General features: G+C 38.8%; 1 protein-coding gene across 3 annotated transcripts in view; it reads left to right on the top strand.

The window, feature by feature from the left end:
• Window positions 1–14021, top strand: part of LOC127655112 (target of Nesh-SH3-like) — a 51916-nt gene extending 37895 nt beyond the window's left edge. For 2 of the 3 annotated variants that reach the window (XM_052142742.1, XM_052142739.1), the window contains one exon: window positions 11155–14020. In XM_052142742.1, the coding sequence (XP_051998702.1) occupies window positions 11155–11270 (116 nt within the window). In that variant the 3' untranslated portion in view covers window positions 11271–14020. Of the gene's footprint in view, window positions 1–11154 lie in introns of all 3 variants that reach the window. The other variant, XM_052142741.1, reaches the window with a different exon arrangement.
• The last annotated feature ends 95 nt before the right edge of the window (window positions 14022–14116 follow it).

The following is a 14116-nucleotide window of genomic DNA, read 5'->3' as shown; positions in this document are numbered from 1 at the left end:
GTCCTCATGGGCACTGGCCAGGGGCACCTCCCTAGCAGACATATGCAGAGCAGTGGGTTGGGCAACACCCAATACCTTTGCGAGATTTTACAATCTCAGGGTTGAGTCGGTTTCGTCCCGTGCTTTCTCAGGTACGAGCAGGTAGAACTCGGTACATTCTGACAAACTGACCGGGTGGACCGTTTGCATCTAGCGTCCTTTCCCTCCGCTGAGGTAATACTGTGCACTTTTACCCCAGGAGTTCCCATGAACTCGGCTCCCTGGATGACTCCTCCTAGCCCTCTGGTTCGTGAATTCAGCGGAGGAATTCACCGACCAAGACCAATGCAGGTACTTAATTTACCCTGTACAGGAATAGGTGCTCCACAGGACAGGCTCCCACGTGGACTTTTCCCACTGTGTGTATTTTCCATGGTACGGTCCCCTTGCGAGCGGACCCGCGTCTCCCTTGGGCAGTCCTCACGGACCCCCAGTCGCCGTGTGTGTAGCAACTCCTCCCTCCCAATGAGGTAGGATCTACCACCATGCCATTCTCTACATGTGACCTAAAAGTGATGTGATGTATTTCACCACCCTTTACCTCCCCCAGTCTGGGCAGGTGTGGTCTCCGCAGGGTCTTTCCCCCCTGAAAGAATAGGAAAACTGGGAAAGAACCCCGATGTGTGTGATAGCGTTAAGATGGCCCCAGCTGCTTTTACTCTATGCAAGAAACATAGAGAGAAAAAAGGCGTGGATGGCATGGCTTGCTCCCATGCTTGGCATGTCGCCTTGTTCCCCCTATCGGGGTGTAAAGAACCAGAAGGTTTTGACGATTTTATGGGGAAGGGTACATGCAGCCTGGCACAGCCTGTTGTTTTGGCACGCAAGCTACCTGCCCGCACCTGTGTCAGCGGCGCACGTACACGGTTCAGAGCATGGCGTGATTTGAATTGGACCCCTAGTGTCGCTTCTTCGACACAAAGTCGAAGTGAGCAACAGATGGGGAATGTCTAGGTTACGGATGTAAACTCCATTCCCTGATGGAGGGAACGAGACGTTGTGAACCTCATTGTCGGCTCCTCAGAAAAATCCTGAATGAAACAGACGTATTTCTCTCCCTTTATACCCGTATGTCCGGGGGCGGGACATGCAAATTATGTCTGCCAATTGGCCTTTTCTCATAGATCAGAGATGCGAAAGGCTCTCAAGAGAGACCCCTAGTGTCGCTTCTTCGACACAATGTCTCGTTCCCTCCATCAGGGAATGGAGGTTACATCCGTAACCTAGATGTATTCATTCGTAAAATTAAGTTTGAGAAAAATACCTTAATACTGATTTTGTAAATGAGATTTTCCAATTTTCTGTAACTCATCTGTAGGCTGTTATTTCCCAAAATGTCCACGGAAGATCACGTAAAGGCTAACAAGGATTGACGCTTTTAACCTACAGTATGCTCTGCTGTTCCTGTGAGGATCATAGATGCTGGAACTTATTTTTATATGGGGACGTGGGAAAAGGTAAAAATTACTGCACGTTCACGTGCCAAAAAAGATTATCTCGTTGACTATTTTACCGTCTGTAAAATGCCCTGTAAAAATAACCTCTGGTTATAAACCAGTGAAAACTGATATGCTGGTAAAAAGCCACTGAATCTGCACTGTCCAACCTGTGAACCCTTTAACTTTTGTTGTTTCTCGAGTTATTCAAGTAACTGAATTGGATGTTGGCGAAGAGAACACACCATAAACTGTATAACGCACTTCACTTCAAATAAACTTCAGATAATGCTGGCTGTTGCGTTTGGACTGATTCATGTTTTTCTCAAGCATTTTATGCTATCAAGTGTTTATTTAGCCATGATATATATATCAAAGAGAAAAGAAGATACAGGTGAAACTCGAAAAATTAGAATATCGTGCAAAAGTTCATTAATTTCAGTAATTCAACTTAAAAGGTGAAACTAATATTTTATATAGACTCATTACAAGCAAAGTAAGATATTTCAAGCCTTTATTTGATATAATTTTGATGATTATGGCTTACAGCTTATGAAAACCCCAAATTCAGAATCTCAGAAAATTTTCTGGGGGAGCATAAAGCTTTAATAAGTGAATTATGATTAATTCACTTATTGGAGTTATATTATTCTCATGGTTTATTGAAAATAATATCACATGTATTTATGTACAGCGTCAAAGCGAAATCTTTTAGAAACAGGGATGAGATTATTTGTCAAAATATAACACAGTCACGTCGTCTTTGAACACAGACAAACTTTATTACTATTCTAAACATAAATCTAATCCAACACATATATACATAAGACTGGTTGGTGAAAAGAGTGATCAGTACAGTGAAAATTTACTTTATGGAGTCTGTTGACAATACCTTAAGAACCATTTCATTCTTCTTTGAGTCTACATCGATTTGCTATCAGATTACCCAAATTATTTAATTAATACACCAGCGCTTTGAGCACAATATTGGAGATGTACTTGTTTGTCTTTGTGGTGTTTCCTTGCGTTCTTCGTGTGGCTTGGTTCTTGGTCGAATGTTTGTTCCGTCGAAGTTTTGATCTCTGTCCGATCGAAGTTTATTTTCTGTATGAATTAGGTTAGCTGTGAAGCGAGGCCTTCTCATGGGTTTGTGAACCATAGAAAGTGATGAGCTCTCTCGGGACGTCGAGACCTCACATGGCATCTTTCTGGTGCCCCCCTAGGGAGTTGGTGCATTGGTGCCTGTGGCAGGGCGGAGGTCGGAGGGCGGGGCCGGGTTGTGATCCTACACACCCGGTCCCGTATTAGGCTAATTAAGCCTCCGTGAGGGATAAAGGTTGACTGCAGAGGATCGTGCAGGAGAGAGAGATCGTTTACGGACATGTCCGTCATGTGTGTTTGTCTTTTGTTTTAAGTTTATCATTAAAACTATTATTTATATTATCAAGCCGGTTCTCACCCCCTCCTTTCCATTGATCTCTTTACAGTGCCCTACGCAGACTGCGTCATATGCGTATAGGGAGCATAGGTACTGCTTTGAAGTATTTCCACACCACTGACAACGGCCTTTGCTTGGTAGCGCCGTGATAATGGCTAGATCGTTCGAGAGTGAAACCTGAGCAATGAGGGACGGGGAGGCATATATTTTCGGCCTTTTTTCTCTTTCGGCCAAAACAAAAAGTGTAATTTTCGGCCGAATATATTTGGTGGCCGAAATTTCGGTGCATCTGATGGTCCTTGCATCCTTACACAGAACAGCCTGGTGTAACTGGGTGGGGGTTCTGGCTGAAGGCCGGTAATTTATGAAGTGGAAACATTCCAAACTGAAAGGCTGGGTTTTTCTCGTTTCAAATCATGTTGGTAGAATTCTTCTGCATATATAATCTTACAAAAAACTTCACCTTGAGTGGTCTCCCCCAGAGGAAACTGAACAGCCTCACCTTGATGAATGGTTTCTGCAGTCCTGATTCCGTCAAATGTCAGCGTCCTGCAAATCAACTCCATTCTTCCCTAAAGTTCAAACAAACTGTCTAAGTCTTGGCGCGTACCCTTCTCGGCATGCTTGTGCAGTGACGCATCTAATGTGGATCACGGGGAAGAATATGGAGACGGCGGTAGCGGCACACATCTGCCCAGCGAGTAAAAGGCCATGGAAATCATGTCCCATACATCCTTCCAAACCGTGGATGCTCCAGGTATTTCAAGCCAAGCAAATGGACGAGCATGGCTACGATCCAGAGCCATTCAGAGAGCTCCGCACTGCTACAGACAGCACTACATGGCACGAAAGTAACTGCGCAGGCCATCAGCAAGTCCATGGGCAACCTGGCAGTTCTGGATCGACATATACGGTTGACCCTAACAGAAATTATTGATAAGGAAAACGCCACTATGTTGGATGCTCCAGTCTCTCCAGCTGGCCTCTTTAGCTGCTCTGTGAATGAGTTTGCTGAATGTTACGTCGTGATTCAGCAGCAGTCACAGGCTATGAGACACTTTATGCCCAAACTGAGTACATCATAGCCGGTTTGCCCTTGCTCTGTTTTAAGCCAGCGCCCGACTTAAAGCCCCATAATTGCTGCCTCACCGACACCTGTGTATCAGCATGCAAAGCAAAAGCGCTACTGATGGGCACAACCTTTTGCAGTGAAATTGTTCCCTATCTCCTCACTACTGTTTGCAAGGAAAGGAATATTATTGTTCACAATATTGTTCAAAATGTTTCTGTGTCTTGCACTCAATTAAATGCAAGATGCTCACACATTCTCAATTAAGAGCCCTATTTCCTCTTCAAAGCACTCACATTATGTGCAACTGCTTCCCTATCGTGAGCGACGCATTATATCATACGGTAAACAAACCAAATTGTTACACAGACGTGTGGCGAGCCCTAAAGGGTATTTCAGAATGGGTGCAAAAAATTATTGAACATGGTTATACGATCCAATTTGCAAGGCCTTCTGTGTTTCCACAGTTTCACCCGAATACGCACCAGTGTTATGAGCCGAAATAGTAAAGTCAAGTCAATTTTATTTGTATAGCGCCTTTCACAACACACATCGTTTCAAAGCAGCTTTACAGAATATCAGCATTAACAGATGATAAACCTGTAATGTCTATAAAGTCGATTAATCATCATTGTGTAATTTAGATAAAATACTATTTTTAATAGTGTTTAAAAATAATTAAATGATAATTGTATTAATAACCCCAGTGAGCAAGCTGTAGGCGACTGTGGAAAGGAACACAAAACTCCATAAGATGTAGATTAATGGAGAAAAATAACCTTGGGAGAAACCAGACTCACTGTGGGGGCCAGTTCCCCTGTGGCTAACATTATGAATGTAATGTAAATATTAATTATGTATAGGTAAAATCATGGTTTAAAATTATTAAACTAAGTGTTAAGGGTCAGTGATTAAACATCGATTGTGTTTGAACTGTAAGATTAATGACCAAAGTCTTTGAAGTCCATCTTGATTAATTGCAGAAGTGCACATAGATGCAATTGTCCTTGTTAATTGGCTGATGAAGGCTTTTGTTGGCAATAGTTAGTCTAAGCATTTCATTTCAAGATCGTAGTCCATAAATAGACTGAGGTGATGCAGGTTGGAGTTGGCATCATTTCATCCTCTGAAGTCCGTCATAATAGATTGAAGTGATGTTTGGCTGGCACCGGCTGCATTTAGTCATCATCATTCTGCGACATGTAGCAGTGGAGTCCAACATGATGCAGGAATGGTGCTGGATCCAGCCGGTTCTGGTGACCTCAGGATAGGAGTCCCGAGGTTGAGACAGGGAAACAAATAAAAAGATGTAAGCGTAGATGCCATTTAATTTATTGCAGAGTTAGAGACCATGCTCAATGTTTCTGGTTTCTGGATCCGGCAGACCCAACTAAAGCAGCCTAATTGTGGGTTGGAGGATAAATTAGGTGTATGCCTGGCTAAATAGATGAGTCTTTAGTCTAGACTTAAACTGAGAGAGTGTGTCTGCATCTCGAACAGTGTTTGGGAGACTATTCCATAGTTTAGGAGCCAAATATGAAAAGGATCTTCCTCCTTTAGTGGATTTTGATATTCTAGGAACTATTAATAGGCCAGAATTTTGCGATCTTAATGAACGTGTTGGAATATAGCGTGGTAGAAGATCACTTAAGTACTGCGGAGCTAGACCATTCAAAGCTTTGTACGTAGTTAACCGAATTTTAAAATCAATACGGAATTTAACAGGTAGCCAATGTAACGATGATAAAATGGAGCTAATATGATCATATTTCTTGGTTCTCGTCAGCACTCTGGCTGCTGCATTTTGAACCAATTGAAGTTTATTTATTGATCTTGCTGGACATCCTCCCAGTAATGCATTACAATAATCTAGTCTTGAGGTCATGAACGCATGAATTAGTTTTTCGGCATCAGCAACCGAGAGCATATGCCTTAATTTAGCAATATTTCTTAGGTGGAAGAATGCTGTTCTACAAACATTTGTAATTTGATTTTCAAAGGACAGATTGGTATCAAATATAACACCTAAGTTCTTCGCTGTTGAAGATGATGTAACAGTACATCCATCTAGAGTCAAATTATATTTTAGTGGCTTATTTTTGGTCCAATAATTAGAACCTCTGTTTTGTCAGAATTGAGTAGAAGGAAATTTCTGGCCATCCAATCTTTTATTTCATTAATACACTCTGCTAATTTTGAGAATTGTGAAATCTCATCAGGTTTTGAAGAAATATAAAGTTGTGTATCGTCAGCATAGCAGTGGAAACTTATTCCACGATTCCTGATAATATCTCCCAGGGGAAGCATATACATGGAGAAAAGCAGAGGCCCTAAAACTGATCCCTGTGGCACTCCATATTTTACTTTTGTTTGGTTTGACAATTCCTCATTTACATAGACAAAGTGGTAGCGGTCTGCTAAATATTACCTAAACCATGCTAATGCCACTCCACAAATTCCAACATAATTCTCTAGCCTATTCAATAGAATGTTGTGATCTGTCATGTCGAATGCAGCACTAAGATCTAAAAGCACTAGAAAAGAAATGCAGCCGCGATCAGATGATAAGAGCAAGTCATTTGTAACTCTGATAAGTGCAGTCTCTGTACTGTGATGAGGCCTAAATCCTGATTGAAATTCTTCATATATACTATTTCTCTGTAGAAATGAACATATTTGGGAGGATACTACCTTTTCTAGTATTTTTGACATAAACGGGAGATTTGAAATTGGTCTATAATTAGCAAGTTCTCCAGGATTAAGTTGTGGCTTCTTAATTAGCGGTTTGATAATTGCCATTTTAAAGTTTCTTGGGACATGTCCTAAGCATAGCGAGGAGTTAATGATATTAAGAAGAGGTTCTGATATTACAGGAGATACCTCTTTTAAGAGCTTAGTTGGTATAGGATCTAACAAACAAGTTGTGGCTTTTGATGTTTCGATAAGTTTTGTTAGCTCTTCATGACCTATGATAGCGAAGGATTGAAGTTGCACATGAGGGAAATTATTCGACGCTGTTTTCTGAGGTGCTATGACAGATGATTGCATAATTCCAATTTTATTTCTGATTATTTCAATTTTATCTGTAAAGAAATTCATGAAGTCATTACTCTTGAGCTGTGATGTAATATCTGGTTCGGTTGAGGCTTTATTCCTAACCAATTTAGCCACAGTACTGAATAAACATCTAGGATTGTTGTGGTTATTTTCTATGAGTTTACTAAAATATGCTGACCTGGCAGCTTTGAGTGCGTGTTTGTAGCTACAGACACTATCCTTCCATGCACCCTGAAATACTTCTAATTTTGAATTTTCCACATGCACTCCATTTTCCGAGCTGCTCTCTTGAGAGCATGAGTGTGATCATTGTACCATGGTGCAGGGCTTATTTCTTTAATTTTCTTTAATCGAAGTGGGGCGACAACATCAAGGGTGCTAGAGAAGACTGCATTTAAATTTTTTGTTATTTCATCAAGTTCTTCTGGGCTTTGGGGTTTATTGAGTATATGAGATAGATCTGGAAGAGTATGAGTGAAGCTATCTTTAGTGGTCGAAAGAATAGTTCTACCTGAACGATAGCGTGGTGTAGATTGAGTAACATTAGCTGATTGCAGCATGCAAGAGACGAGGTAATGATCCGAGATGTCATCGCTCTGCTGCAGAATTTCTATATTATCAACATCAACTCCATATGACAGAATTAAATCTAGCGTATGATTATGGTGATGAGTTGGTCCTGTTTCATTTTGTCTGACTCCAAGAGAGTTGAGAATATTGATAAATGCTAATCCCAATCCCAATGTGTCACTTTGATCAAGTCACCAACAGTTTAAGCTCTATCAAAAAATTTGCTAATTCACCAAGGAAATCAGAATAAGGCCCGGGTGATCTATATACTGTAGCAAGGGTAAAAGATGACAGAGTTTTTTATTTATATCTGATGGTGTCACATTAAGCATTATTAGTTCAAAATACTTTAAAAAAATGTATATCCTGTCCTCTGAGTAACACCAAAAACATCACTGTAAATTGTAGCAACACCTCCTCCTCGACCCTTCAGACGAGGCTCATGTTTATAACAATAACCTGGGGGAATAGATTCATTTAAACAAATATATTCATCTGGTTTAAGCTAGGTTTCAGACAAACAGAGCACATCCAAACAATGATCTGTAATCATTTCATTTATAATTATTGCTTTGGTAGAAAGAGATCTAATATTTAGAAGCAATTTTTTGGGGGAAAAGACACAGTCTTTATGTGATATCTAGATGATTCTGTCTCTATGTGTTGTAGTTTATGTGACCTGTGTGATGTTTCAAGGCAGCTAACATCACAGATCACAATGTCATGTTCGTGAGGAACAATAATTGCATTTTATATGGCCTGTGAGGGCACTACACGCATACGTTGAGCGTACACACCAGAGTGTCAGAGTGTCTGATCAGCTCTTTGTATGCTATGGATGATGCACAAAAGGAATGTCTGTCTCTAAGCAAAGACTATCTCAATGGATTGTCAATACAATTGCCTAGCTTATGAGTCGCAGGGTAAGACTTGCCCAATTTGTGTTAAAACACACTCAACTAGAGGCATGGCCTCCTCATGGTCATGAACAAATGGTGGACATGTGTTTTGCAGCAGGACGGTCCTCCCAAAACATATTCACAAGGTTTTATAACCTAGATGTAACATCTCTCTCTTCACAAGTCATCTCTCTTTAGAGAGCTTGCTATCCATTGGCCAAATATGTATATTATTATTATGCTCCTCCCTTTTAGGACAAACTCACTCACTGCAGCATACTCTTGTCTTTAGCCATCCCACGTGACTGCGCCATCATGCTTCCTTTCTGGGAGGTTATGTCAGGTAGTGTGGTGTGATGGAATTCTGTTCCCCATATGCGTTAATAAATGCAATGTCAAGTGTACTGAGTCATAAGGGAATGTCTCGGTTACGTACGTAACCGAGACATTCGTAATTAAAAAAAGGATAACGAAAAATTGTCTCATTTACTTACATAACCTTGGTTCCCTGAGACGACGGGAACAAGACATTTTGTTTATTAATGCATATGGGGAATGCCTGCTTATGTGACATAGTTAAAACCTCTCCACAATAATGCCAATATTCTAATATTGGCTATGGTGTTTGAGCCCCTTCTGTTTTGGTGCAAAACTGTCCACTAAAAAACAGGTGCACCATTTCCTCAAAATTTCTGACTGAGAACAAGGAGCGCATCACTCGTACCTCCAGAACTCTGAGTCTTGTAGTGCGGCTGACATTGGAAATGTCATGTTCCCTTCGTCTCAGGGAACCAAGGTTATGTAAGTAAATGAGACAATTTTTCGTTATCCTTTTTTTAATTTCAAAACAGAAATGGAATGAACGGAAGATACATGGATTGAAATTCTTAGGGCCAACAAATCTGTTATTGCCATTGAGAAAGAGATCCTTATGGATTTAAAAACAAGAGATGATCTGCATGACCATGTGATTGCTTACTTCATTAAATGGGAATTGAGCACTTATTTTCACGTCAAGTAAATTGGTAAGTGCTTTTTGCATTGTTAGAGCAACATCAGAAGTTTTCTAAGTGAAAATTAGGCTCCTTGAGAATTCAGTGTCGGATCAAGTTTTGAAAAGTAGTGCTGCATTACATTCAACTCAGAAAGTCAGATTTTACAACTTCCTACTAGGAAAAGTGCAATGGAATGCATCTTGAAGTGAGAATTACAACTTACAACAGAAATTCTCAACTCCGATTTCTCCGAGATGCAGGGGCATGTCACACAAACATGTTGACACTCAAGGTGATATACAAAGTAAGTGATAAACATTCACTTTATCAAGTAATTTCGATAAATTAGTTTGTTTCCACATTACATGATATTAAAGCTTGTTTAACACCCACCTGCTGAAACAGGTGTATAAAACATTATAATCTCTTTTGATAATCGTACACCTGAAGCACAAATGCTAGTGCTGCAGCATTGTTTATCAGTTGGTTTGCTAGGAGACATCTCTAATGAGAGTCAAACCCCTGCTAAGCTAACGGGAGCATTGCAGTTTTGTTTTATTACACGTCATCTTCTGAATATCTGGCAATGGAATGCATTTATGGTTGGAGATATCAAGTAGGAATATCCCACATCCAACTTGAATGGAATGCAACATAACCGTGTACCCTGACGAAACGAAATTTATTGCAGGCAACATTTAAATCGCAAATGTTATTAGAACGATTTTTCCAGGTATTATAGACCTCCTTGATAGATTCATATGAAAAATTCTTATTTTTGAATGTCTGTTCGGGAGATGTTCATTTCACAAAAGAGTCATGCTGCAGTTAAAATTAGGCTTTCATGAGCATTAAGTGTCGTTTCAAGTTCTGGCTTTCCTTTGTGGATGTGTTTTTAAAATGTCAATTGGTATTACTAATTAGCTGCGACATAATGTATGATGCCCAAAGGCATAAGATGTCTTATTCATTGTGAAACTGTGTTTTCTTAATGGCATGAATCACACTGAAGGCCTAGATTTTAAATGCACAGCCCGCCACTGAATTGAAGACACATCACCATTTACACCCGGAAGTAAAATGCGTATCCTGTGGCCATTTGAGGAAGGTCTCTGATTTCATGACTGCATACATCAATTACTACATAAAAATTTTACTGTACTGCATGTTGATAGTTCCCAAAAAAAAAAAAAAAAAATGAAATAGAAAGCGGCATTAAATCGACACAATTCTCCCAATTATACATGCATTTTAATCTAACTACAAATGTGCTATTTCATGCAGAAAATATATAAACAGAGTACCAGTATAAAATGAACTTTGAATATGCATGCTTCAAACGATCTGTATCTCTGCATGTTGATATCAGCAATACTAAAGAAGTTCTGTGAAGTCTTGATTATGTATATGCATGCACGTTGTAGGTTTTTTCTATTGGAAAATAGTGTCACACGTAGCCTTGTTTTAGTGCAGTAGTTTTGAGTACTTGTAAAGGTGGTTTGATTGATCTGATCTCAAAATGTTTTGCACCCTATTTACACCTGTATTTAGTTATGTCCACTTGTAACTGGATCACTTGAAACGGATCTTAATATCAAGTTTAAATAAGGCCGAGGTCGAGAGACATGATGATTTTTCTTCTTTTATCAAGGCTATTTCCGGGCTATGCGTCAAGAGCCTGTCAGTTTTGGGGAGATTGGAGGAAATTCCCAGATCAACTATGTGGCCTGGTATGAGTGTGGGATCCCCATTCCAGGAAAGTGGTAGGATCCTGAGGCACAGATGGAAGATACGACTGAAATGAAACATCAGGTCACAAGAGAAGTGGTGTTGTGCAAGATTCGATACCCTCAAAGTATCCTATTCTCCTTGGACCCCAAGAGGTAGCTGTGTAATGCCTGTTCAAAAATGTATCAAGATTGTGATATCTAGTTCTAGATAATCAAAATAGCCTTCTTGTTTTTCATTTTGTAGCAGTGGTAGCTACAAATTATAAATAGTAGGTCTACAAAGGTACAAAATTAATATAATTCTAGCAAAATTGAAGAAAGAACGCAAAATAAGTAATTTCAAACCAAATCTGGCCAAAAAGGTGTTTGTAAGTTTGATTCGGTAGTTTGAAACAGCTTGCCAGCACGAACACAGGAAAATATTGTACCGCTAATGTTACACTTTCTCACTGCGATTGGTTCACATTATCGGTGGGTGAAACCCGGTACCCTACCTCCTTTGATGCAAAAAAAAAAAATTCTGGTTCATTTCTCCACTCGTTGACATCAGTAAATATGAACACCCTGCAGTGCAGAATTGTTGAGCTAGTGCAAACTAAACGCGATCTGGACAATTGTTCGCATAAACACATTTTCCAAGACCATATAGTGATTGTTTTTAAATTGAGTATACAAAAGTCTGTAAAATACAATATTAAATGGTAACCAGTTCAGATTATGTCCACGTATAGCATGTAAGCATTAGCACCATGAAGGCACAATGTAAACATTACACATTATCTTATTATATTTTACTTTAAATCATCACAGAGTGGTTAAAACAGCTTATTTTCCTGATTTTGTGTATTCTACTCATAGAATGAGGCAATAATTAATAACTTTCATCTTATAGTTAATGTTTTACATTTAGTTTCTTGACAGGACAGCATGCATCTAAATGCTTCGCTAAACCCCGGCCCAATCGCGGCATGGACAGATCGCAAATAATATACTGTTGCAACCTTTTTTACAAACTGACCAAGTAACTTGTGTGGGGTATATGCTAGGCTAGCAGGTTAAAAGATTTGTGTAGGGATGTCCCGATACCAATACTGGTATCAATTTTTATGCACTAGTACTTAAAAACAAAAAACGATACCATCTGACCTGCGAATGACGTTACTTAAACATTCATCGTACATATTAAAATCACGTCATGTAATTGTGAGATTATTAAACAGCAAAAACTGTGATTTAATTTGCTAAATATATCGTTTGTATATGCAGCATTTTAAATGTGAGTGCTTGTGAATGTGTGGAGCCTGTGTTGTGTTGACATTAAGACCATTTAGAGCTTGTACATGGAAAAACACCATCATGTTCTGAATAAAAGCACTTAATTTGACAAAGAATAATACAATATCATATTGAAATTTTATTGTTATACTTTCATTTGATTTAATTTTTAATGAATTTATTTAAACAACATTTTTATGATCAAACTGGAAAAAAAAACTGTTAATATGGAGTTCAGAAATAATATTTAAAATCAAAAACAAAAAACATATATCGGACTCTGTATCGGCGCGTACCAACAAAAAATTATTGGAACTCATCCTCATTCTCAAAAAAATGGGACATCCCTAGATATGTGATATTCTAATCTTTAGCAGGCTAGCAGCTAGCACTATTTTATTGGCTAACAACATGCTAAGTTAGTAGCCCAACCATAACCATATCCGGCTATATGGTTATGTTATATGAACATACATCATAAAGTGATTTTGTTGGATTTATAATCAAGCACCAAACACAATTAGAAATTCTTTCAGCCAATAGAATCACTTTGTGTTCAAGGGGTGTAGGATTATTGGGGGGATAGAATCTTCCACAACACTGACTTGTTATATGATTAATGTGTATATAGAGTGATTTTGTAGGTTGTGTATGCATTTAAGTTTTTGGTAATCAGGCACATATAAAATTATTTAAATGCTCAAGCAGTGCATTAAACAGAGAAAACAGAATGAATATTACCATTAAGAGCAAGATGTTTAATTTGGGAGAAAAAAGGGAAGCAGGCTCCCTCAACGGCTAAAGCAAAGTATATATTATTTATCAAAATGTTGAGATGGCAATAGTTACATATTTAACTATGTTTGTTTGTACACAATAATCTCTGCAACAAACATTAACACACCTGCCCAACTGAAAGGAATTTTCCAACTTCCGGAATGTTCAGTATAAGTTAACCTTTATGGACAACTGTGACTTACTCTTGATCACAGACAATCATTTTGACTGGTCCCTCAGCTTGTACGATCAATTGTAAAATTGGGTGTACAGTAATGTACATACAATGGAGGTTTAAAGCTGAAATGTGCATTTCATATTTTTATTAAAGTGGTTATATTATTTTTTTCCATTGAAACTTGTTTTTTGAGCTGTAAAGTACATCAGCCTTTTAGTTATATGGTTTTGACCACTGTTCTTGGTGGATTCACTTCTGGTTTTTTGATAACATTGCAAGCTTAACAGCAAAAGACCAATTTTAATAAGGTGAATTTTAAGACTAGGTCATATAAATTCTCAATATACACAGCTCTTCAAAGGACAGTTAACCAAAAAAATGAAAATTCTCTCATTTACTCACTCATGCATCCCTTTTTCTGTAGAACACAAAGATTTTTAGAAGAATATCTCAGCTCTGTAGGTCCATACAAGTGAATGGGGTCCAAAACCATGTCTTTTGAAGTGAACAATCGAATCGGTTTTGGGTGAGAACTGACTCAAATGTAACTCCTTTTTCACTGTATATCTAGCCATTGCAGTCTCTAGGCACGATCATGATTTCAAGCTTGATTACACTTCCTAGCACCATCAAGTGCTAGGAAATGTAATCAA

Source organism: Xyrauchen texanus, chromosome 14, assembly GCF_025860055.1.
Source record: "Xyrauchen texanus isolate HMW12.3.18 chromosome 14, RBS_HiC_50CHRs, whole genome shotgun sequence".
Classification (NCBI taxonomy): Eukaryota; Metazoa; Chordata; class Actinopteri; order Cypriniformes; family Catostomidae; genus Xyrauchen; species Xyrauchen texanus.
The sequence above is the reverse complement of the archived record's forward strand: the minus strand, read 5'-3'. Positions and strand labels throughout refer to the sequence as shown.